General features: G+C 38.4%; 1 protein-coding gene across 2 annotated transcripts in view; it reads left to right on the top strand.

Moving 5' to 3' along the window:
- Nucleotides 1–13,925: 13,925 nt before the first annotated feature.
- The window catches only part of LOC150091260 (uncharacterized), a 96,133-nt gene continuing 82,748 nt past the window's right edge, over nucleotides 13,926–27,310 (top strand). For both annotated transcript variants that reach the window (XM_090382997.1, XM_090383002.1), the window contains exon 1: nucleotides 13,926–14,205. In XM_090382997.1, the coding sequence (XP_090239123.1) occupies nucleotides 14,176–14,205 (30 nt within the window). In that variant the 5' untranslated portion in view covers nucleotides 13,926–14,175. The remainder of the gene's footprint in view (nucleotides 14,206–27,310) is intronic.

Here is a 27,310-nt window from a genome sequence, read left to right on the forward strand (position 1 = left end):
ACTTGTTTTTGTATCAATCGTGTTAATAAACTAATATTTTATTTAAAATGACAGAATAATTTCAAACATTGATTTCCCATGATTGCTTGCTGCATTCTTCTTGAGAATTGTGGGTGTTTGAACCAAACCTAGTTAAAGCTGAACTTTTCCATCATCAGAATCTCCTTTATAGCAAGATCAAAGGCCTCAACAGATGACTATCTTGATTTATTTAGGATGAGCGCCACTTGTTTAGGGTGAGGGCAACTAAAGCCATGAGTTGTCGATTTGGAGTGTCCTGTGATTCGTATGTCTATTTTGAGCAATGCCCTCGTGGGGTAGCACAGTTGGTAGGATCGCTGTCCTTCCCACACCGGGTGGAAAAGACCTGAGTTCGAATCCCGTCGATGCTGGGAGGAATTTTTATGTTTTTTTTTTTTTTTTTTTTTACAAACGTGGCCGAGTTAGTCGGTCTCAGGCGAGGGTAGCGTGGTTTTTTCTCCAAGAAACTCGGGTTGTTTTTTTTGTCCCGCAAACAGAAAATCGACCTCAGAACACACGCAATTTACGGACAGCATACACGGAGCAGCACAGCCTTAGTTGTCGATGCTCCTAAAATCTAACAACAACCAACTAACCAATTTTTAGGAAAAAAATGTCATGCAATATTCTCCCGAGAAATAATTAACGGACTAATTTAAACACAATGTGAAAAAAATTAAATAAAATAATCCCCCCGCTTCAAAATCAAACTGTGAAACTTTCCATATGGTATCAAAGGAGAATAATCGTAACCATTTTGCAATTTAACGCCAACTGCAATGCTTCTAATAATTTTTCTAGGTAGGATGAAAATCTCTTCACGGGAAATCTGGTCACCGTTTCCTCAGGAATGTTTCTCCCCGTGTGGTGCTGTTAACAGGTGGTTCTTTAACATTTAATATGCTCGTGCAATATCTGGACGTTAGTTGTGCGCAAAAAGGTCCCGGTGTTTACCGTTCTGGTAGTTACTAGTCCTTCTCTCAAGGTCAGCAGCATCGCACCGGTGCCGTACCGACTATACAAATGGCAGGGCACTTCTGAAAGGACTAAACAGGCTGTTTCCTGTTTCCGGCATAGACATACTTGACGCTACAAGGCTGATAAGGTCAGGGTGCGCAAAGAGCTTTGGTCTCATAGAGGTGTGCTTCCGCTGTCTGACACTATGTTGATAATCTGTACCGTCCCCTTCGTACACAAACTATCCACCTGTTAGGATAACAGGTCAATTAAAATCGTTCGCCCGAGTCCGCTTACAAATCACAGTACCTGTATCATGTGACTTCTGGTTTATTGCGTCACGCTCTTCACTGCAAACACAATGAAGGTTGAGAGGGAGAGTCCATCAATATCTTTGAGTCGATGTTAATGTAAGATGGAGGACGGAGAAGAGAAAAATAAATTTCGCAAAGGAAACTCATAAACATTCTTTAGACTAATAAACTGATTCACCTACTATGATGCCGGATTCTATGCAGAATAGGTGACATACTTGAAACTGGTCCTACTGACTTAATTCATGGGGCAATCGGGTCGTGATGGAGGGATCATTCTAAGATTGGTCAAGCGGGTCTTCCGATTTGGAAACGGAAGAGGACGTTATCAAAAGAGGCGGTGGGAATGTTTATCCTTTGCAGACAAAGATGCTAGACTTACAAGGAGAATGATAATCCCTACTGTATTCGGTAGGCTCCCCCGATCCACAACTCCATTATCACGACTAGCGTTGGTCGGCTTTGTTTAGTATATCGGCCCCATAAATTACTAGAACAGGTTAATGATAATTAACCCGTTCTGGTAATCAAACTGATAATGAAAGTTCAACCATTCTTCTAGGTTAAACTGTACATTTCGGAGGGCAATCCGGTCTAAATCACTCTATATATGGCTGTAGAAATTCCATCCTATGCTCTATTCAGTTTTATCACATAATCATGGCATTCCATTACAGCTCAGGTGTTCTGTATGCTATGTAACCAACAACGTCCTAAAACTAACAGCACTCGGAAAATTAGAAATAATTATAAAAACACATTGTTCTGTTTATCTGAAAGTGAATATCAACGTCGTGTTTAGATTTATTTTCCACTGATTTCCACCATATTCTGTTTACTTCAAATTGTGTGTCAGAGTCTCTTTTGAGATGCTACGCGCCTTATGGGACTGGCTTACCTTTCCGTGGTATGGACGAGTACCCAGAATCATCTCTCCAGATGACTGAAGCTTCTGGGTAGCCAAATGTCCAGAACATAACAACAGAACATGCACACAATACACACCGACCTACACTACTCACACATCTGGCCCTTTTACAGTTTACTGTTCTTCCCAGATATACGAGGCGAAGTTGAACTGACGTTCTAGGAGCCGCCCCTTACAAAAACACATGTCCATGTCCCTCTTCCGAATGGAACAGGGGGAGAGTTGTTATAAAGAATTCCAGAACCAGGGGAAGAGGGTTAGACTAAATTGTAGGAGGTTTTCTTTTAGCCAGCGAGTTGTTGACTACTGGAACAGGTTGCCTCCGCAAGTGATTGAGGCTGGCAATTTAAAGGTCAACTGGATAGTTACCTAGATGAGGAGAAAAGTGCATAATTTGTATTTTTTTATTATTTGCCTATTTTTTTGGCGGTGCAGCAGAAGCCTGTGGCTTCCTTGCACTCTATGGCTATACTAATACTATACCCTTCCCCACGAAGAACCACTCAACAGGTCTTTCCTAGCCACTAAGTTTGCCTCAGTTGTTAGGGGATGAGTCAGGAGTAGCCTTCGTCGAATCAATAAAGCTTTGGCGTAATCTCGAAAATAATGGAACACGGTAGGATCTTCAATGAACTCGTGCTCCTGACCTTTTGGAGAATTGCTAACAAAACAGTTGGCCGCCTGTAAGATCTCGGTTCAGATGTAGAAGTTCCAGGCTTTAGAAGTAGTTTTAAAAGTGCTGACTTCCAATATGTGGGAAATCCTGCCTTTTGTTTGCATTTTTTTTTTAAATAATAAAGTAAGACAAAGAAATATCTGGTGAAATTTTATTATAAATTCTCCATCCAACATATCTGACCCCGGATATTTCTTTAATTTTATTTTTCAGATGGCGAAATCGACCATGGGAAAATGTCATTGTACTAATTCGAGATTTCTGTTCAGTTGGCATGTTTTTCGATGAGTAACAGAATCAGTAGCAACACCATCTTGTGGGAATATGAATTCCAGAATATTATTTTCAATTTCTGTCAAAGTTTTTGTTTCTTCTCCGTTTGTTATGCTTCTGTTGGAAATGTCAGGTAGATTTAACTTATATCCAAGTAGCTTATAAATGGGTTCCTCTTTCCTGTTTCAACTAAACTGCTCAACAAAATTAAAGAACACGTAGAAAACGGGGTGTAACTCGTGCAGCTTGCGATGAAGCAGCACAAAAATTGGTACAACCGTGTACAGTAGAATAACGATGAAATAAGGAGACAGCGAGAAACTTCGGACTGGTATAAGGGACATTTACAGGGCTTAAGAATTACCTAAAAAAATCACATTACAGAAGTCGGTACACGACTCTCGAATAGTCACATGATATCAGTGCGACGTATGATACCCCCCTCTTCAACAGCTAAACAGGCCTGACGGTGGTGAACCATACTCGATATAAGGATGTCTGTAAGATTCTGGGAGACAAATCCTATTCTTCTACCAGCTCAAAACTTACCTTACCAAGTAAGAGTTGGCTGTCGGCGTGTAATGCGACTCCCAAGGGCGTCCCACACGTGTTCGATCGGATTTAAGTCTGCTGATTGTGCTGGCCACGGCAGTCGTTTGATATCTTCAGTTTCAAGGTGTTCCTCCACCATTTGAGCTCTGTGTGCAATGGCGTTGTCGTGCATGAAAAGAAAATCTGGGCCAAATGCACTCTTAAAATGTCGCACATAGGGTTCGAGGATCTGTTCTCGGTACCTCTGCGCATGTACGGTATCCTTATCAAAAACACGAAGAGGGGTGCAGCCGTTGATCATTATTCCGCCCCACACGAGAACACCACCTCCACCGTATGTGTCCCTTTCTTTGATTTAATGGTCTTCAATACCTGATCATGTTGATGGCATGGTAAGGGTATTGAAGACTATTTAATGTCATTAGAAGGTGAACAATAAATTGAAATTATATAGATTTTGCCAAAGTTCCTGTAAGAAGAACACAGGTTGCAAATTGCATGCAGAGACTTGTGAGAACAGGGACATCCAGCCCTTTATTATAGATGATTATGACAGTGCGGGGATCATCGTGATTAGTTTGTACTAGTCAAAAAGCTAGATGGTAGCCTGTGATTTTTCTCTTTCAACTAATACGGCTCTTAAAGGATAAGCACATCCATGCATTTTTCTTGCGTGATCTGGCAAAGTTCGTTTGCCACGTCTCTTGCGTCTGCAGTTAAAAATGCGGGTGCTTGATCTTTATTGGGGCAATCGGCAAAGATATGTGGATACACTAAGAAGAGTCGGCAAGCAGTTATGCATCGTGTGCTGGTACTCCAGAAGCATTGCACGACGATTGTAAATGACTTCCACTTGTCATCTGTGCATCCAGCATAGATCCGTTCTTATGTTTTTATAATGCTGTAAATTTTCGGCGTGAATCCGATTGCCCAATTTAATGAATTTCTCGTACAAGTGTAAGTGCCAAGCCTAAAATTAACTTCATATTTAAATTCTCCCAGGAGAAATCATAATCGTTAAAGTTCTTGAGAGATAACTTCTAATTTCTGTTGTTTTGTTAGGGTTTTATCAGTGTTATATATCATAACTGTGGAATTCAGTAACTTAGGATGGAAAGATCTTATCCCTTTCTGGTTTAATGCAGTAGAGGAGGCAATCAATTTTATTTCTTCCTTGGAAGCTGTCTCGAGGACAACGCCTGTATGCTTAATAAGTCTGATCGATTTTATTCTGATCTCATTGAGATCTTATTTCAGTATTTTCGCTATTACGTCATTAACTTTGGAAACTAGAATTATACTGACTTTTATCACTTGCTTTTGAAATTTACAAATGTTTCCTACCTGGACTGTGAGAATGATCTGTTGTTACTGGTAAATTGCTGATGGCTGAGAGAATATGGTTAAGTGCTTCCGTTTGTGATGCTATGAGGGTACTGTTGTGACTGGCTCAACAACGGTTGAACAACCAGCCAAAGGTCCCGAGTGGGACAGCCAGGTATGGTAAACGCCCGTGGTGGGCGTCGTAGGTCTTGTCTTGTAATACAGCAGCCATGCAGCACAGAGGCTCAGCTAACCATTCAGTCCAACATAGGAACAGCAAAACCAATACCCACATAGACTACGCACCAGACATTAGTTTGTATAGGCTAAGCAGTCCATTGCCGTCAGGGGTACATGTGCTCATTGAGACACACAAATCGCTGCACCTTTTGGGCACATCAGCACCAACACTGGACCACCGACATGTGGAAATCTGGCGTCTGGTCTCATGAATCCCGTTTCCAACTCCCATGCCAATGAGCGTATGTGCATTTGGAGAAAGCAACGTGAGACCTGGCACCTAGATGTTATGTTGGTGTTGGGCAGGCTGGAAGCGGTGTTATGGTTTGGGAGGCTCTTTTCATGGTATGCCCTGAGTCCCCTGATCACTGTTAATCACTATTCAGCGGGAACGCCTAAGTTTCTATTGTTGCCGTACGAAGAACACTCATTTATGATGAGTGTATGCAGACAACTCCGGTATCTATCAACAAGACAACGCGACATGCCACAATATCCGGCAGATTGCTAACTGGTTTCAGGAACAACGAATTCTCCGACCTCTCTGGCAGCCCAATTCAGCCGATCTCAACTCAACTGATCATGTTTGGGACCTACTGGAAAAGGACATTCGATGCTACGACCATCCACCAGATAATATGCGGCGATTACTGGGCATATTGTGCAACGCATGGGTTGTACTACCACAAGACACCATACATCACTTTGCGGAGTCCATGCCATGACATGTTTGGACAAAAGGTCGCCTCACAAGGTATTAAGTAGAGGTGTTGCTAATGCAAAGACATTTCAGTGTATTTATGGCCTGGAAAAGTGTTTGCTGATCTTCGAGATTCTGTTTGCGAGATTCTGATAAGTTATACTGATGTCTTAAGGTTGAGTTTCCTGGGCATTTCCTTTCACATTAAACAGTTCAACCGTATAGCCAGGGATTTGGATGTGGCCATGCTAACAGCGTTTCGTTTTTCATGAAAAGGTCAATGGAGATCGGAAGTCGGAGTTTACGGCTTCAATGATTTTGATTCGCCAAAGATTTAAGGATTCCTTTGTGTAGAACTGTGTTTTTCAATGTTATCCCCTCCCACTTTTCTTTTCTTTTTACAGGAAAAAAAAAAAAAAAAAGGAAAACCCTGTCAGCTTTTGGTCGTTGTTTAAATAAAGAATTGTTACTACGTGCCCAGTTAAGTTTCTGTTTTGTTAGAGCTGTCTAAATTCATCCATGAATGCACAGATTGAATCCAGATCTTCATTACATCAAAGCATCAACTAAAACTTGCTTTACTGCTCCTGCTTGTTCTAATTCTACAAATACTCCAAATAAAATTAAAAAGAAATAAAAAATTAATTCTACCGACATGTTTTTTACCTCATCCTCAACGTCTGGCGAGACAAAAATCAGTGAACCGATAATGGTGACCTCCGATCACCCCCGACCTCTTCGTCAAAGGCAGAAGGCGCTATTAGGTAATGAGACGTCCAGGTATCCGGGGGTTTAGGCTGGATGAAGTGGTACAATCATCCACCGCACTGTATTTAGCGTTTTACCTGAATGAACAAACGATACTCTTAATGATCTCAGACTGTTCTGCTTGGCGCAAATAAAGTCATTAGCGAGGTCACATAGTCCTTCATCAAATTCGGCGGGTTCGTGTCATTGTAAATCATTCGGTGAACTTTCTTACTGTCGTCGGAGCGGAGGACAATACAACTCCCCAATCGCACTATAGGGAAACAGTGCAGCGCCCCTGTATGAGATAATTATAGGGACATCCCCCTTCCTCATCTTTTCTTCTTTCTTTCCGTCCTTTTCCCGGATGAGGCCACGTACTCCGAGTGCTTTGATTACCTCTTTTCTTGTAAGGAGAGGGCTCTCACACTATTTGAAGGGAAAACTCGTGATCATCCCGATTACGTCAATAGAATAGGCAAAGGTCACCTTCGTAAATCGAACTTTGACCTGGGTATAGTGGCCGTCAGATTTCCAGGACTGTTCAATTAAAACAAGCTTAATTTTTTTTTTTTTTTTTAATATATATATCGATTCTTTCTGTGTGTTCAGGGCCGCTTACTCTGGATTAAAGTTGGCATTAAATCTGGATTAAAGCTGGCGATCGATAATGATCAATTAAAAAATATGGCTGTTAAAGAAAATGATTATTGTCATTTTTCCTGTAAATCGAACTTTTTTTGACGCACACTACTGTAACAAAGAGCAGAAGAAACAAAGCAGACTTTGTTATAAATGAGCATGCCAATTTGTTAGTTTTAGCGAAAGTGCTTCCATTTTCTTTACCTTTCAGAGAACTGGCCATACGTCGAATATTTTTTAACTAAACAATCCTCGTATTCTGATAATAATAACAATGTCATCATTTTATTTAAGTTTATATTAATTTAAATAAATGAAATACAAGAAAAGCATCAATATTTTCCAGCCTAACAACCAAAACAATTTTACGAAAACTGGCTGTTGTTGTTTAACCAAATTTTATTTTGTTTTCTGTTAATAAATGGGCGTACGAAAAGTAATGCTTCTTAGTTTATAACTGTAGCGCTAAATGGTGCACCAAGTTCTTTCTATATTCTTTATAATATTAGCTAATATTTTCTAATTACTACGTGCCCAGTTAAGTTTCTGTTTTGTTAGAGCTGTCTAAATTCATCCATGATTACTGGCCATGGGTAAAAATGAGACCGTTGAGTTAGTTTTACGAGTCAAAGGTAGTTAGGTTGGCTATTGTCAAAGGGGATGGAGTCATTCTATGAGCGTTACCAGAGCGAATTTTTGTAAAAAATGACCGCGGTTCAGTCCACAAAATTGAATAATCATTGGAGATGATCGCATTATTGAATCTTGCGCAAAAATTACGAGTCACATAAGCCAACTTGCTCTAGGATTGCCTCAATTTAAATACCAACAATCCTAAGGAAAAGTTAACGTGACTGATAATCGCACAAGACATTGCCAAAGACATTACAACTATTGATGAATTCAGTCCATTAGCTGATAACAGAGCAAGGGCAATGCCAATTCGCGGTAGAGTTGCTAAAGTAAGCTCTCTCTCAAACGTATCTCAAAAAATTACACGCCAAAAGCTGCGAGTTAATGCGGCATTTAAGGTCAGTTACGTTTTCAGCAAATTAATATATTCAGCAGCGGTCCCAGAACATCGGACAAAGCAAAGAAACCGCACACGCACGCACTCCTCCCTACTGGAACGCCGACAGTTTCGGAAGAAGCGAATAAAATAGCAAAAGAACAGCGTGTAATTCTCACTATTAATGTTTCGATAACTTTCCCCGCGTTGCACAATGCGCGGAAATTAAAAAAAAAAAACACAGAAAGAAACAAAAAAATAATAGAAAAACGCCGCCTGATAGAAAGCCGATTCGTACTTTAACTTAGCGTTCCAGCGCGAGGCCAATCGCGAGATGTACGTGTTGTGCACGACCGTATCTCCCCTTTTTGCGGTGTCCCGCAGTCCGCGAGCGGCTAAGCGTGAAGAAGGCCTGTTTCCGCTCGTTACCGCGAGAAAGAGAGAGAGCTCAAACATATTTGTCGGCCATCCTTTCAGCGGTCTCATTGAACAGAGGCGGTCTGGTTACCTTTGTCACCTATACTAAGCTGTTGTACACAAAAGTTAGCGGTCGCCCCTCAATTTATTGTTAACGGTTTATAATGAAATGATTTACACTTCATTTGTGAATAATCAATGTTAAAAAGTTTCCTAAACTTTTTCAGTAACGTGTAACAGTAAGTGGTCACTGGCATGGTCCGTTTTCTACACTTACAGCGCTTTTCATCGTCTGCTAATACCAATCATTACCCAAATTGCCCTTTGCGACTGCGCTACGTTACAGATGCATTTATTTACGCCAAGAAAAGGTAGATTTTTATTCACAAACAGGAAATGTCATAAATACGCCCACACAAGACCAGTCTTTCAAGAAGAATGTTGGAATACGAGTAGTTTATTCGTCCATTAACTTTCCACTAAAAGCCTCTATTTATTTCAAACGCTCATTGTTTTTGTAATAAATAAAAGACTTTCTTGAATTACCCTGCGTTACTTTTGACTTGACGAGATAAAGGTCTAATGCCTCACCGACGTCCCACAAGAACAAGGAGGGATCAAAGGAAAGGCATTTGGAGAGAAGCAGCGCCATCGGAATGGTTTCATACCACACATAAACCTAATGACTTCATTTTGAGGCGATTTCAAACGTTTTTTCACGGTGTGACACCTAATGGATGCTGACAGGGTTAGCAAACACACCTGGATACAAAAGGCGCGTGACCTGAATTCTTTCCGAAGCAGGAACACTTTTGTTCGAAGGTGACAAAAGGTATTTGGTATCTCTTTTCTGCTAGTTGTGGTCGGTGATGGGGAGAAATTAGCCGGGAATATCTCCTATTGTTCAACAGTTTTCCTGACGCCATTATGAATTCTACTGGAATGGACTGGACGGGAAATTCCAACAGAAACACAGTTTCCTACATTTTTTCTTTATGTAAACAGAAGTTGCAGATACATAAGTGGTGTTCTTAATGATGTCGAAAGAGGCTAATGATTTCAGAAGCTGAAGAATAATAATTAAAATGTTTCTTAGACAATGAGCAACAGGATGAGTGAGAAATAATTCACTTAAGGAATGTGAATCGAGTTCTCACTAAGAAGTAGCGAGTATTAGATGAAAAAGAAGTAGAGCAGAGATTGGAAAGCTTCTTTTAGATGACTCCCGAAAAACAAAATCAGGTAGACTATCTAAGTACGCTATGTTACAAATTTCTAGCTCTTTAAATACTCCAGAGGACACTGCTATAGCACAGACGTAAAAGTGAAGCTACAGAGATGTCTTTATAATCGACAAGCCATGACGAAATGAATTCAGCGAATTTGAACTTTAACAGATGGTGGGCTGATGCAGGCAGGACTTATTGCAAAGCGGAATTTTAAATTTCTCAGCATTTCGATGTCCGCCATTTGGATCATTATACGCAAGTGGTGATCAGTTGGACACTGACCTAATGGACTACTTATTTTAACAACAGCACATCTACTAACCATCATTTGCGCTTTGATGGAAAACCGCGCCCAAAGTTACCAAAGAATGAAGCATTTTTCAGTTCGTTGAATCAACAGGTGTTCCACGGACGAGCTGCCTTCTTTAAATATTTCATCTTGAAAGTTTGAGCACAGAAACGGGTGCGTTGGTGAAACTGTCTTTGAGACACATTGTTATAGAAACTGTTTTGGAAGAGTGAAAAGGATTCTCTTTGCTAAGAATCCTGATATATACGCTGGCCTCATCAGATGGAAGAAGTTGGGCATAGCGAAAACCCAGAAAACGTTTTTAAATTGACTTTATCATGACTTCTCCAATTAAGCTGCTGGAAATCTAGTGGTTTGGACTTGCTTTTCTTCGGGCAGTGTTGGACCGAGGCTTTTGTGTGGAACTTTGCAAATGGTGCGATATCCTAATATTCTCGATAAAGCTGTTCTTCCGACAGGAATGCAATTTTACAGTATCTTGGGTTCTTTAAAGGGACGATTTTACCACTGATGGAGTGACCCACTCACAGCTCTGATCCGAATCCAATAAAACGACTGTGACACAAACCGGAAAGACGCGTGAGGGTTTCTCCACGGAGATCACATTACTTATCCAATTAAAAATACAGAAGAACCTAATAAATCCTGCACCCTTCGGTCATAAGCACAATGCTGGATTTTTGAAAATTTCAGTCCTTTTGTAAGTTACACATAGAGCCTAAATATTCAGAGGCTATTCGTATTATATGTCATTTATATTCGGCAAGCTAAGAGAAAGATATTATGCCATAATTTAATGCAGTCACATAAATCCGCCACCTGCTGTGCGTTTTTTTTAAATCTAGACAGCCTGTTTCCTCTCTACTATTGTACGGTCGACTACCCTCGCAGAAATATTCAAATATTCCATTTAATATCTAAACTTACCCAACCCTACAGTTGACACCATGAAATTAGTCTATTTGCGAGTCGAGTCTACTTGTTTTTGCAAATTAAGAACTGATTCAGGACCGATTCAACAAATCTATCCTCATCATCACATGGCAATAAACCATCTCCTAATACATGTACCGATGGATCCATTAATCCAATTTGGATTGAGGAATGTTTCGATTCAGTACCATCGACATTCTCAAGAGATTCTAAATTTGCTGTGAACAGTTATGAACAAAAAGGTCCTATCTTTATAAGGTTAGCTGCTGTTTAAATTGTTTCTGAGTGAATGCGAACAGTATCTCAGAATGAGGTGTTAGAAATTGTATTTGCGTGTCTTATAAAGCCGCTTTTTCTCTGAATAGTACAAAGACATGGAGAAAATCAGGAAATATCCTACACTTGAGACAGGCCAATTAAATCCTGGCAATATCACACAAGAGGACACTCATCCTCTTGTATGGACGTGGTTCGTCCTAATGTGGAAATAGGTGGTCACACCTGTAGACTGTTAATAAGCGGTCATCCGGCCATCCAAGGGCAGTGAATGAATTTAATTTGCCTATTCATTAACGTTCTGGTGTTAATGAGCTTCTAGAAGGATTACCTACTAACAAAGCCTGCTAATTGTTCCAGTTATTCAACTTTCAAAAGAAAGATGTTTATTCAACACTAGAAACTCGAATAGGTTTAAAATGAGAATATTAATAAGCATTCACGTCCACAAAATAATCAAGTAAATACTGAGTGAGCATGTCTGTTAGTATTAGCTGTCCTTTTTCGTATCATTTTAAACTATGAAAACATATAACTGACAATCACATGGACAAACATCAAGGCAATTTGGATAGTAGTAGACAACACGGTAATTCGACATAAGAACAAAGAGTGGTGAAAATATTTGAAAGGATCTTTTACGATTCATTTTCTTATTCCAACCAGGAATTGCTTAAAGATGATAATATAAATGTAAACGTACTTATGATGAATTCTTTAAAAGCAGTCATCAAGGAGATCTTTTAAAGACTATTTCAAATTTCGCGTTCAGAGACATGTTCAGATATGTTTCAACAACAATATTCATCCATGGAGTTCACAAGGACAGCAATTATTTTTGCGGAATTTATAACTGGCTATGAAATATGTGAGGTTGAAACTGATCAGAAATAGAATTTCTTCGGGAACTATTCAATCCTTGAAAGAAAAGAAATCACGCATATCAAAATCAGAGGCGAATGCAATGTTGATTTATTTCTTCGATGTGAAAATCTTTGTTATGAATTCATTCCTGAGGGCCAAAGAATTCTTCTTATTAGGATTTATTCCATTATTACAACGGTTCTCAACCTAACATCGAAAAGTCATTCCTTTATTCTTTTTTTCCATTTTCTTCTATCTTCGCAATCTTCGTCCGCAAGTCTTCTTCTATTCATGGTTCTTAAGTTGAGAAAGTCAGAGAATGGAAAATGTCAATCCAACTCCTCAAAAAGGAGGTGAAATTAACAAACAAATTTCAAAAATATGGATTACTGCCCAAGTCCGAAACGTATTGATTCTTATTCAATATTATATACAACAGAATGTGAAATGTTTATTTTTAAGCATATTTATTTAAACATTTACGTGTTTAATATTAAATCACTGAAATAATTGTTAAAAATTAATTAATCATCTGCAGAGACAGTTTCTCAAATTCAAGTCAAATAAGCGTAAAATACAAATATTGGACATTCTCGTGCTGCACATTTGAAAGTACAATATCAGCTCCACGTGCTATATTAAAAAAAAATGATAATAAATAAAAAAAATCCAACCCAAGATCACTACTTTTTATTTTAAAACAGATCTCTGTCAATTGGTAAAAATAAGCTCAATACATTCCCATAATGTATTGAGCTTATTTCTATTGTAGGGCGAAATAAAACCGGGCAAAATTAGGTTTATAATGTGCGATTTTACCTAATTAATTAATCATTACATTATCTAAATGATGCGCCTAAATTTTTCGGTTACTAGGCAACTCCAGAAAATAATTGCCACGCAACTATTTGAAATACAAACTATGCTATATTAAATAATAATAAACAATTTTTGAACTTCGAAAATAGAATTATTTAAAAAATTTCTATTCTCGGTTAAAGGGATCATTTTCATTTTGATTAAAATCGTCCCTTTAAACAATTTCATTTAAGATTTGCAGTGTTTCCAAGAATCATCAGACTCCAAACTTCTGAGCCACTTAAAGTGGTAATGAAGGAAACCCGATCGAGGAAACAGAAACACTTTCACACTTCGCTCGCTGCACTTACCTGGCGGGCCCTGTTAGTGGCACGTGTCTCCTGCGTGGATGGCTTCCCCGCACGTTTTGCCTCTACCTCTCCAACAACTTACCTGCCGGTAAAACGAAGCAGTTGGCTTGTTGCCTGAAGCCATGCGTGCAGGCTGGTCTGTTGCCAAGCGCGTGCCCTCTGGCCCCTCCTCGCCCATCCTGATTGGAGCGCCGACAACGCCGCTTCGCGCGTGTGGCTTCTTCCCTCCGCAAAGACGGCCTTTTTTCGACGAAGGGGAGGGAACCAATGAAAGTGGAGAAACGGACACATCGACAGTCAGTTGCACAGGTGAGAGCTCGACCGGCCGTCAGCACGCGCGGGCACCTGTGAGTTCGCACAAAAGTGACGGTGCCTCCTCCGTTCAAAGTGAGACTCCAGGTATTTTTTTTCCGTCACCGCAGTGATACGCACGTATACGACGCCACGCTCAAGGGGCAAAGACAGTGACTCTCCTTTTACGGACGCCCAGAAACAAGTCGTCGACAACGGTGACGGTGTCCCATGTCGACGGGTACGGCCGTCCTGACGTCGTTACCCGCCGGATCGACCAGCCCTGGGAAGCCGAATCACCAGCATGGCAGCAGAAATGGCCGACTTCCATGATGTAAGTCTCTCTTTGATTCATTCAATAAATCAGCGCTTGATTTTAACATTATCGCTGGAAAGGGGGGCGTCAAATAAATATTACCTTTAGATGGGGCAGAGGGGGCTGTAGTTGCTTTAAAAGTGAGGTACTATTTTAGAACAGCGTTTACATTAGCACAAAAAGTAAAATAAAGCTATGATATAGCAGACGTTATAAATTGCGCGTTCTTTAAGGTCTGTTCGTCTGATAAAGTTTAAATATGTTCGTCTGACAGAATTTAAATATGTTCGTCTGATAAAGTTTAAATATGTTCGTCTGACAGAGTTTAAATATGTTCGTCTGATAAAGTTTAAAAAATTAAACTCGCAATTTTTTTTTATGGTCAAACTTTTTATTATCGTTGCGAAAGACTAAATCATTGAGTGAAGCTCTTAGAAAAATTCCTGGAGCCAGCGACGAAATTTGAATCTTATCAATTGTCAGAGCTACTGATAGTCTTTCGCTTCTCGTGTGGTCATTTTCAAAGTTCCCAAACCTCCAAAAGCAAACAAACGAAAAAGACGGGAGCCAGGTTCATCCTCTCACTTCACATTTAAAATTTTAACAGATAGTACTCCTCTGAAACTCGTCACGCCCCCTAGGAGGAGGAAATAAATGCGAAAATATCGTGTCTAACTAACACGTTTTTGATTTTTAATTTAGAGGGTTTGTTTTTATTAAATATCTATTTCAGGCGTTTTCATTGGTCCTGTCAATGCGCTGTTATGCAAATAGACTTCATCATAAAACTTTAATGAGATTTTCTTATATGACAATCGGGTTTTATTCATTTAACCATTATTGGCAGCAAAGTAAATCCATAATTTTAACTAAATATTAAAATTATTTTGTTAGGAAAAGTCTCAAAAAGTAGACAAATCGTTTTATATGAAATGCGCAAAGAAATCAATCTAATTGGCCAATTTTTAATTTCTGACAAAGACCTCTGGTTGTTTTTAAAGGAACCATCGCAGATGGGTTCGTTTTTTATTGGAGTGTTAGAAAGTATGGCAGAAGATAGCTGCGGATGAGATATCCTTCTCAGAGATTCCGAGTCCGTGGCCAAGAGCAAAACGCCCCAATCAGAAGGGGATGGGGGACAAGAGAAGTGCTCTTGAGTAATTTTAGATTTGTATGACTCCGGACATTGAAATACTAGAACATAAACAACCCACACCTCAATACCAAACCTTATTATGATATTTTATCAACAACCCTCATATTCCTACAAACTATGGATTAATCTGTAAAGTCCAGTAGCCAGATATGCTTAATATTTTGCATTATTATTTGAAGAAATATATTATTGTTTTGATTATTGACTCCTTGGTCTTGACGATGATGAAACATCTCTGCTAGCAGTACACACGTTTACCAACGCATGCGCGTATGCTGTATAACAATTAAGATAGATATGCTATAATGCACATATCACGTGCTGTATATTAATGCGCCGCAATAAAAATGTATTGAGTTTGCAAGTAATAAAAGTACTGGTGCAAAACTGCATGTGTGATTCGAAACACGTATTCACCATTACCACGCCACGCCATGTTTGCTTTTTCTGTATCTGCCAATAATTCAATACGTATCGGTTAAGAGTAGACGACTGTTAACATCACGTGCGCACCCTGAAAGGTATTGTATTTATGAAGTTGTTATCAACCTATCTTTTTGGAGTTCACTTCGCATCAAAAATCAAAGTTAAATTGTTATTGTGGATTGTTATAACAATCCACAATGGTGTCTTGGTATATCTTACCAGCGCGAGTATTGCTACAAGCGTCTTTAAAAGGGAAGGTCAAGGATTAGAAAAATTCCATTTAGATCAATTAATTCGATAAAGAATATCTACTCCTAAGAGATTCCACGTGAATGCAGTTGACTCCAAGGGTCCTGTTGCTACTTGAAAATCACAACGGACCATATTAGCAAGAAAGACGTCTGTAGTAATGGAAACTGTTGACTTCCTCCATGGTCTTGTTCCTCCATGGTGTAATATAAATGTATTTTTATTCAGAAGATATTTTAGATCCCTTACTTATGACCCAAACCAAATAGATCTCATGGTCGCCCCTCTTATTTGACCTTGACCATACCAATAATAATCAAAATGGATAAATAAATAAATTTTCTGTTTATACTCCGGGACATCCCGGAGTATAAATCTTAGTCCTTTAATCTTAATCCTCTGAATTAAGATCAAGGAATCTCCTGCCAGTAAAACTGGCGCTATGCGTCCGAAGAATTGGGTTAGTCAATATCCGTGGGGCATTAAAGCTATTAGACAGTGTTCTTATAAGATTTTATTGAAGTTGCATCCAGCATACGGAAAAGCACGAAATAAATCCACGATATACGTGCAGTCTGTATTATTTCTGACATCCCTACTGTCTTGCATTTCTTTCGAAAGACAATTATGATATTACGATTCTAAGGATGATGATTCTAAGGCTGATAAAAAGCTTTTTGATTGTCAATTGCGCTATTTCTTATGATAATGATCGAGACTGACAACTGGAAGCCGATTTATTTTGTCTTATTTATTTCAGATTTTCTCCCTTTCTTTGTAGGTGTGTTTGGAGTTTGACTCTGAGCCTATCAGTGGTGAGAGCGTGGTGACGTATAATTAAAAGGGTGTGGTAAAGGTTGATGGATTTTAGAAATTAAAGAAAACATCAGGACTTTTGAGAGACAATTTGGTCAGTTCGAAATGTCTGAAAATGTGTTGCCTTTCTGATTCGCATTTCATGCAGATTAAGAGTAAATTTCTGGCAGTTTGAATGGTGGTGCATATCTAACGTGAAGGTGAGGCCATTTTATCTTTCAAAAGAAAAGTGTAAAATAATTTCCTTGTTGTTTGCTTCGTTTAGGACTAATGCCATTTCAGTCGACACACTGTACCATACACCTGATTGTAATCTGCGTATAGGTCCTTGACAGGGTGATTGGAAAGTTTATTGCGGTTTTCGCAGTTTGGTTGACTAGCTCATTCTCTATTGTCTCATAGGTGACCAAGAATCTAGCAGTGGCCATTTCTTGTTTACTTTTTGTAAGGTTACTTAGCGTTTTCAGAATCTGGGTGAGAATATACTTTAATATTTTTTGCTTGGCAACACTTAATGAATCACTCCAATCATGCTTTTTCGATAGATTGTATTTTGGGGATGAAGTACTTGTATTGCAAAGAGTTCAGCTGTCTATGGACAGTTTCTGATTTTACTCCATTTATGTATATTTGGCATATATTTTTAAAAATGGTAAAGATGAGCTGCATATACCATAATTCTTCATTTTAAAATGCCTTTTCCGACTAGAAAGGATATTTTTGTTCCAGCTTTCAAAGGGCAAAGCACAAGATAGACTTGGAATAACTCTTAATAAAAAGGAATATGTCTTTGGGTGAGTTATAAGATTGTATGATACAATTGTGCTTTATATCTCTGCATCCTGTTCATATCAGATTTATTTTCATTTGTGTAAAGAAAACTGCTTCCCAGGTAGGATGTTTTGGTGTAGAACTTATCTTTCAGGCAGTGGCGTATCCAGGTATCATCGTAAGGGGAGGGGGGGAGGCTGGCGACCAGGCTTTCGAGTTTTTCTTTAGAACGCCTCCTGCGTTCTTTTTCTTTAATTTCAAATTTTTCGTTAATGGGGGGGCATATGCCCTCTCCGCCCACCCTTGAAAACGCCTCTGCTTTCAGAAGTTACTTAGTACAAGTAGTTTTGAAGGATCAGAGCTGGTTCGTGGGTCTAAACATAAAGGCTTACTACAGCGGACGTTCAATTTCTGTACGTAAGGCGTTGTGGTAGATTGGATCCAGCCACTGTAGTCCACTTTTACATATGGATTTATAGATGGTTGTGTTGCAGCCGTCCCTCAGGATATGGAAGTGTATTGCATCTGTAATTATTCTTCGGACAATTTACAGGAGGCAATATCCGAGTTTCCAGTGTATAAAATTATGCAACCCCCCTCCCGACTCAGACTAAATCGTCTAAGATGGAAGGGAAAATGCAAAAAAATGGTTTATTTTCTGTTTATTGAGGAACAACCATGCCTTCCGCGTCTTAGACTCACGAACTCAGCCACGGTTGTGAAAAAGGCCATTGGAATTCCTCGCGTCATTGATGGGATTCGAACTTAGGACTTCTCCACCAGGTGTGGGGAGGACGGTGATTATACCAACCGTGCTGCCCACGACGGCAGCAGAAAAATTATATTCCTGTGCGCGTCTCATTATTTTGCTGATAATATTCTAAATATATGAGTTGCATTTTTTGTGTATTTGGCTTATGATTTATAAAGGTCATTTTTTTATTTTTATAAAACAGTAGGTCTAGGAAGGACTTTTGCCGCAAACTGCGTTTGCGGCAAAAGTGCACAGAGATTACTTTTTTTTTTCTGTCTAGACAATCCTAAACTTCAACACTGTCAAAGGTCCAATTGCTAATGGCATGCTACACTTGTCTTTCAATTGTCCTCATGTTCTATGGTGAATGGTTAGAAAATGCTAAATTCATCTGCATGCGAATATCGTCAGTGGTAACTCACTTATTTTGTAATGGAATTACAAAATAAGTAATTTACTTATTAAGTAAATTACATTTTGATTGCATGAGAGTTCTGTCCATTGCAGCAGTAATGGACAGAACTCTGATGTATTTCCTCTTCTTGATGAGACTCTAGATAGTGTGCTCGTATTTTGACCAAAAAAGTTTGATTCTTCAGAAAAATTTCTGTACGTACGCAAGAAGGTGCCCTCGAAGTCCAATGTAATGAATGTTCCTCATAAACAATATCTCCAAGAGCTGCCATGAATTGACAAATACGGTTACTAACTGCTGTAATCAGATTAAGACATTACCAACTAGTTTCAATTCGACTGGATTCGTCAAGTATTGATCTGTTTGTTGAAAACCAGAGTTAAGGAGCACGTCGTATTCTTCCAAACACCATATGAGGTATTTGTTGACAATTTTCCCTAGTACTTTGTCAATGTAGCTAGAAAGAGTATTTCTGTAGGTCTGATCTTTTCCTAATTTTGAAAAACCAAAATATTGCACAATTCCATCCACTTAGAGACTTAGAGATTAGAATATTGGTCGTACATTTGGGGAGGGCCTCAAACTGATACCCTCGCGAGTAATGCAGTTGTTATAATTACCGTCCTCCCACACCGGGAAGAAAATACCTAGGTTCGAATACCATCACGGACGTGAGGAACTTTTACAGAAAGTTTTTCTTCACGGAATTCATTGCATGATTTTTTCTCCTGGAAATTTGGGTTTTTCATCTAGCAAACCAACCGAACACTACACGCAATTTATACACAACATAATGACGCCTCATACCCTTAATTGCTTTGGCGCTTCACACACGCTTAACCTCCTACTGATTTTTTTTATTAAAGTATTTTATCATTTCTTAATGTCTTGCACAGGAGAGTGCTCTATATAATTCATTTATTGTAAAGGGTTGATTGTACCGTTGATTATATGATTCTTGTTCTTCATTAAACAAGTTCCCGACTGCATCTATTTCCTTTCCACTTGCGTATCGCAGATGGATGATTTTGATATTTGCCTGTCATTTTCCAGACTTTGTTTAATAGTCCTTGTTTTAATATAGTTCGGAATTGAGTAAACTGGAGGCTAGCGGCTGGCAGCAGCCTCTGTATGGCCAGAGGATGGGTTCTGGTAAGGTTACTTAATGTTTAGTGATTTAGTTAATAGCTAAATAAACTATCTTAATATTCAAGTGGTATAAGAGTGGTCATTATAGAAATCTAGACTCTTTGTTTTATCGTGAATTTACTTATTATGGATAGAAACCATGGTGTTTTCTTGGTTTATTTGCTTGGCTTCAGAACGTAGACAAATACTTTAATAAGATTTTCGGTCATTAGGTATCGAAAGGGGTTCCAAGCCCTAATATGCTGTTCCAGCACTTAAGTTGTGGCGGAAAGTGGATTGAAGTTTTCGGGATGATTTGTGCGACAGCTTTTATTATTATTATCTTCTTGACATGTTAGTACCGTATGAAACAGATCATTTTTCATGATTTTTGGATCTAATATTGCTGAAGACCTCGCGGGTAACACATAGCGTATACGTACCGTTCTCCACAATGTGAAAACAGCACCAGTTTAAATCCCGTCAATGAACAAAGAATTTTTATGGGCTGTTTCATAACCTGGCCAGGTTAGTCGGTCTCAGGGAAGTAGCATGGTTTTCATTCGGGAAACTCGGGTTTTTCGTCCAACCAACAAGCAAATCGACCACAATATAATGTGCAATATGGTCTAAGTTTCTGATGCGCCTAGACCACTACAAAACATCTAATATTGCTTCTGTACGATATTCTTCCCATTTGGTGATTTTTGTTTTCCAGATTGGAATTCGTTTGGACCAAAATTTGAGATTCTAAGTAAAAGTAGCAATCATAGGGAAATGGTCGCTGCCCGGGCTGTGTTTCATTTACATCCCAGGTCAAGTGCCAAAAGACGACTAGACAACAAATTGTAAGATCTGTTACTAAAGTGGATCTTTATTTTTTCTCTATATTATAAGAATAGCCCTACTATTGAGGAACGTTAAATTATGGAGTTCTAGAGAATCCCTCTGTGATTTGACCACTATGATTTGTACTGGTAGTTCTCCATAAGCTGCTGAGACCATTCAAGTCTTGTATTCATAGGACACATACAACAAACTCGGTGGTAGGTATACAGAACACAGTAATTATATCTCTCAATGCTGCCACTACATCTCTCCATCTCTTCCTCTGCAAAAATTTCCAATTCTTCCTCTGTTTTTCTGTTTCATTTGTTCAAGTTGGTTAATTTCTGGGTCAGCCTTTAGCTACATTATCTAACTCTCGTTGTATTCATATTAAATAATCTTTATTATTGTTCCAAAATGCGTATACAACAGAAACAATACAACTTATAATTAAAAAATATATTAACTATGCTTAATTTCAGAAAAATATTGGTATTATAAAATAGAAACATAAAACTATTAATCTCTGGCAATTTAGAAATTATTCAATTTATTCCCAAGGTTCTTGTGGCATTCGCATGAAAATTCTGCATGACTCAAATATAAAAATTTACAGCAATACGTTGTTTGGGATACCAATCTGTTAAAGCAACCATTTTGAATTCTCTTATGAATATTTTCTTCGCATATTACCATCTGCGTGCGTATTGTTACTAAGACAGCAAAGTGATACGTGCTAAATTCATTAAGGAATTAAAAATCGTGCGCTACAATTGATATCAGCTTGAACACTCTACGCTGGTTCATGATGACTCTTCCAAATTTGTTAATTGGTCTGTTGACAGTGTGTTCGAGATTCTGTTACTGTTTTGTTGACTAAGCTTCTAGTGTATGTGGGAAAAATAGGCTGAAGGACGTGACTTAAGCTAAGGATAATTTCCCTCGAGTTATTAGTTGTATTGCTTTATTTGCTCTCACTTTTGGCACGCGCTTGAATATGCAGGATGCTCTTTACAATTTGGACATCTTGGGCAGAGCAAGGTCTTTAAAATGGTCGATCCTAAGGCATATTTTGGTAGTTCCTGGTGCATGAAAGTGATTTTCCCTTATGGTGCGAAAGATTTCCAGTTCAGGATGAGCAAATACTTCTGCAAGCATCAGTGAATGTAATTTTTGGTAACAATTTCTTTTATTGGTGACTGTGGTGTATTGAATGAATTAGATTTTTTTGTGGGCATACCGCCTTTTTTTTCGAGAGAGATCCATTTATTTTTTGTTGTTCCTTGATTTCGAAGTTTATCAGTGATCCCTTCTTCTTCGATTATACCAAAAGTATAAGAGAAGTTCTGTTCAGAAATTCTCCCTTTTGAGGAATTTAGTGTATTTCTCCAATGCATAATTTTTAAAAGCTTCTCGGAATGTTTTTGGTTTTATTATTTCGACTACAATATATCTTTCCAGGTCTGAGGTGTCTTACCGTTTTTGAGCATCCTGTTTTGACGGGATTATAAATAGGGACAATTCTCCTATTGTTTTTTTCTCCTGTCGGATGTGTAATCAAAAAAGATGCTGGAGGGATCCATTTTCCGATTGGCCGACTTTCGTTTTTGCGGGCCTGTTCTACAGACTCAAAAAGGGAAAAGCAGACTCGCTGCTGATGTTATACTCTTTTGGCTTCATGAGAATTAATTTTTCAGAGTTTCCATAGAGGCTGCCATGTAGAGGAAAGAGCGATGAAAAATTTGGGATTCAGTTGTAGAAAATAAGATTGAGAAGTGGCTTTCCTTTTTGTGTTAAAACTCTATATAACTTTGTCAAAAAAATTAAAACTTATCAAGAAAGTGTTTACAGTTTGAACACTAAAAAATCACTGTCCCACATGGGGCCATTCTGGGCTTCATCTGATACTGGTTCATTTCATCAATGCCTATTCTTCATCCTTCGCCAACCTTTCAACAATCCATCCATTACATCAATTCCTATTCAAATTTTGTTATTTCTTGCAACTAGTTCTATAGCCATATAAGATAAATAAATATTCTGTTAATTCTCTGAGGCTGCCACGTAGAGTCAAGAGACTTTACTAGATAAAGATTTTTAATTATTATGTTAATGGCTCCCGAGCATAAAACTATCAACAATATGAACAAAAAAGTCAGGAAAACCTTAAAAATACAATTAATTAATCTAAATTGATCTACATTAATACGATATACAAAGAGAGAAGAAGTAAAAACCAACTTGGTCTTATGCACACAGTTAAAGAAACTGGATATCACTAAAGAAACTATTCAACGTGACCATGACCAACATACTGTAATTGTATGTAATCTCCATTATGTTCTTTATCAATATAAATCATGTCGTTATGTCGTGTATTATTAAATTCGAGCTGTCTCAATTAATAATATAATTATCGTTGACGATTAGCTATTATGCTAATTATTAATGATAGCATCGGTCCTTGCTGTTATAAAAGCAGTACGCATTCAGTGAAAGAATAGTCCTTCATTTTCCCTTCTTCTTAAACGCTAAGAAGAGGACCCTTATTCTCGATGTACCCAATCGTATGGTGTTTATGCGAACTGCTATAACATTTGTGTCGTCTCACTTCACCACTCGGCTACACGCAGGTATTAGATTAATTACATAACCATTGGTTCTCAACAAGAAGTTACCACTGCCTTGTGAACATCATAAGAATCTTGGGGGAAGTGTTGGGGGGATGGATACACAGATATATAAATGTAAAGCGCTAAAACAATTTCGGAATTGATGCTAAATGGGGATATTCCACTAGACGTTGGAACCACTGATATAAATAATAAAAAATGAATAGCGGATGGTAATTCCCAACTCAATGAACAGAATATTCACCCTACGGTGAATATTCTGTTCATTGAGTTGGGAATTACCAGCGGGAGACTCCAGCTATCGCAGTCCTAAGCCGAAAATCACGAGGGGATCGCACGATAAGATCTCCCTTTATCTTCCAGTTGGACATTGAAATGAAACGTAAAATGCGTCCGCGTTGCGGACACATTTCATCACTTTTCTTAAGTCTACGTCCCCCAACGCTACAGACACTTTTTTTCGATTTTCTTCATCTTTCTTAAAGCATTAGCTGTTAATGTTTTTTACTGCTTTGGGTGGTTAGCCTCTTAAAGCAAAAGTTTAATCTCTAAAGAACTGATTTGTCCAAAACCAACACAAAATTGAAGATTGATTTATACATTTCGCGATGCATTTAAATAAATGGAAATTTAAACATTTTAAAAGTTAATTAAAACAATTTAAAATGACCGCTTTTTTTGATTAAATACGTTTAAGTTACCGCTGGATATTAGTTGGATTAGTTGATGGTCGAGCTACCGCAGTATATAACATCATAAAGCAAATCTTAGTGGTAGGTGAATTAAAGTCTCGAGGAAGTGAGTGGACACGACAAGGGCCTTCTGTTCTTTTTGACAGCGAATTAAGGTACGGTTTTGTCGTAATTAGATGGCAGGATACGGTCGGGCTTTACCTTGGAGATAAATCGACGGTACAGTAAGTATCAGACACCTGTGGCAGCGGTGTTCATTTGAATTAGAGATACTCCGGAAACTGGAGTAATACATTTGTTGAATTAAACAACTTCCCTTAATACGGTTGCAAAATCCAGCTGTTGTCAAACGCAAAGGTGCAAAATGTATGCCGCGAAACAGTTGTGTATGATGCATTTGTAAAACGTACATCGCATGCATGCTGTCTCATAACGATCCGCTGTCTACATTCCATTCATCTTCGTGGCAGGACTTGATGTATTCCTTCCTGGCATGAATTGCCAAAAATAACGCGACAGTTAATTTACCTTTTCCAGTGATCCCTTTGTCTTTTTGTTAGTACTAAGCAGTTGACGATAGCGCGTTCTGAATACCACGGGCTGCTTATCTCAGAAGGATTCCGAAGCACCTGGAGATAAAACAACCACATCGACTAAAACCTAATGATGGACAACACTGGCTGAAGTAAAATCGTTGGTAAGAAAACTCATTTAAAACAAATCATCATTAAACTAAGTCCTTGTCACGATGATCTTAAAGGAACTTTGGCAACCGTTATTATCACGATCATTCCAAATGAATCCAGCGGTTAACAACAATGACGTAATAAATTTCCAAACTATACTTATTTAAGTCAGATTACATATTCCTTGCACTGCTTGTTGAGTTCAGACTGACTTGCCAATAGATGGCACTCCCACTTAAATCAAATGCAGCCATATGAAAAAGCCTTCGACACGTTTGTCATACTAATTAGGTTTATAGCTTCCAAAGGTTAATCAAGATAACGGATTGCATGTATCTTTTCACACCACTCGCATACAACTGACTTCTAAACATGGGAATTGATTTTTAGATGTTGCTCTCTACGATTTGAATTACAATTAGCAACGTATATTTCTAATCTTAGCTGGACCAGTGGAATGTTCCTAAATCTAAATCATAATCTTAGATGCTTTTTACACAAATATAAATCTGTCCACGGAAATATAAATAACAGCGCTGAATTTATAAGACTGTCTTGTTCTAAATTCTGGCAAGTGATTAATTTCTAACATCTTTTATATTAATACTGCACGTCTGTGCAAGTCATCCAGCTAACTGTAAATGAGCTAAGAGTTATTTCTTACTTCCTTTTATTACGACACACATTAGTGATTGTATTTTAAGCAGCCATCACTCCATTAATTCTTCTAATGAATATCTGTGCATGCGTGAACCAGAATGCAAATAGGAGGCCGACATCTTGTTGGGACATTGCATCGAATAAATTAAGATGAGTTAAATGTTTCATTTTTAACTATATATTCTCCTTGTTGATGATCGATGTCTAAAAAAGATAATAACAGAATTGATAAAACGCCGAACCACTGGAATTCAACTACATAGGAACTGGCACCTCTGCTTCCACAAATATTAACCTTGGGAATCTGCCATAAAATCTTTTGCTAGTGAAAGAACTGTAAAAGATGAGCGAACGCACGCGACCGTTACGGACCTGTGAACCCCTCTCCCCAAAAAGTCGTCCGTGTTAGCTGCTCCTCTATCTGTCTTTCCGAGGCTGCCTTCCCACGGGACCTTGTTCCACATTGTTTAAAAGGCTCCCATTGTGGAATGCCGGTCTTAACCCCCCCCACCCCGTGATCATCTTAATTTCACAGGCACCAACCCTTATGGAGACGATTGATGTTGGTGTTAATAGGGTCAAAGGTCATTTTACAGAGACTTCAACCTTACGGTTACTCTTCATGTTTTTTATCGAAAGGAAAAATAATGATAGTAGTAATCCATGATGTTCGTTCTATATTAAATTCTGGGATCTTCGTCTATAGTACAGACAAAGACCCCCAGCTTTGCGCCGTAATTTGGGGACCCCCTTGTCTATACTGTAGATGATAAGTTTCAACCCCAGTTTAACGCACTGATGTAAGATTACATTACCTTTTACCTTTGTTGGAAACACCAGCATTTTGACTGGAGTATCTGAATACGCTAGAAAGATTTAACAGAAAGTAACGTCTTGGAGTCATGCCGATAAAGGATGACGTGAAGAACAAAAATCAACCATCCGACTCTGTCATTTATCAGCGAGAAGATTCAGATATTAAAACCTACCACGCATGTTCTTCTGAGATTATAATGCTTCTTCGAATCTATTCAGACTCGAAGAACCATTATAATCTTAATGTCTAAATTCTCTTTAAGAACTTAGGCATTGAGAAATTTTACGGAAATGCGCACCCTTGTCTGTACGTGTTACTGATTAAAAATTGATGGATGAGTAATCAATGAATTTGTCAGTGAACTGACTGTTCTCTAGAGATGAGAAGAGTGCTTGTTATCAGTCTGTGATCAGTCAATTCGTTGGTTAGTTGACAGGAAAGGGAAATTCTCCATAGAGCACATTTCGAAAAGACATCACAAGGAGTAAATATTCACGATGGAAGAGTGGAAGCAAGAGTAAATATTCATGGCTTGTTTGTAAGATTCTTCAACTATCTGATAATTGTTTTAAAATGAGTAGCGATTTTGTCATTGGTCATCTTAGCTTAAATATCGACACCCAAATGCATGAAAGCTTAGTTAATCCAATATTTGATAATAGAACCGTTGGTTGTTTGAATATAATCGATATTTAGAACGGGAGTATTTGTAATTCGAAGTTGCAGTCCCGAGAAAACATCGATTTATTCATATAATTCCAAGTCAGTGCTATGGCGTGAAAATACAAGGTTTGCCAAGTTTCAGAACGAAGTCAATTTTAGAAAACCAAGATGTTATAAATGAAAAAAAGCTTTAAAAATGTTTAAAAGTATTGTAATTGTCTTCATTGGCTAGAACTTGTAAGATCACTCGTATAACTGTTGGGAGCAATTTTTAAGCACATTTGAACTGATAGCCTCCAATTTTTATGTCGCATTTCTTTTAAAGTCTTCTCCACCGCAAATTGTCATCCCTTCGGCACGGATTTGATCTTCAGGAACAAGAAGTAGCCTAGGAGATTATAAATCAAGGGAAAGGGGGGTTCTCCACAA

The sequence above is a fragment of the Mastigoproctus giganteus genome, chromosome 1 (assembly GCF_048544385.1).
Source record: "Mastigoproctus giganteus isolate SK-2022 chromosome 1, ASM4854438v1, whole genome shotgun sequence".
In the NCBI taxonomy this organism is placed as follows: domain Eukaryota; kingdom Metazoa; phylum Arthropoda; class Arachnida; order Uropygi; family Thelyphonidae; genus Mastigoproctus; species Mastigoproctus giganteus.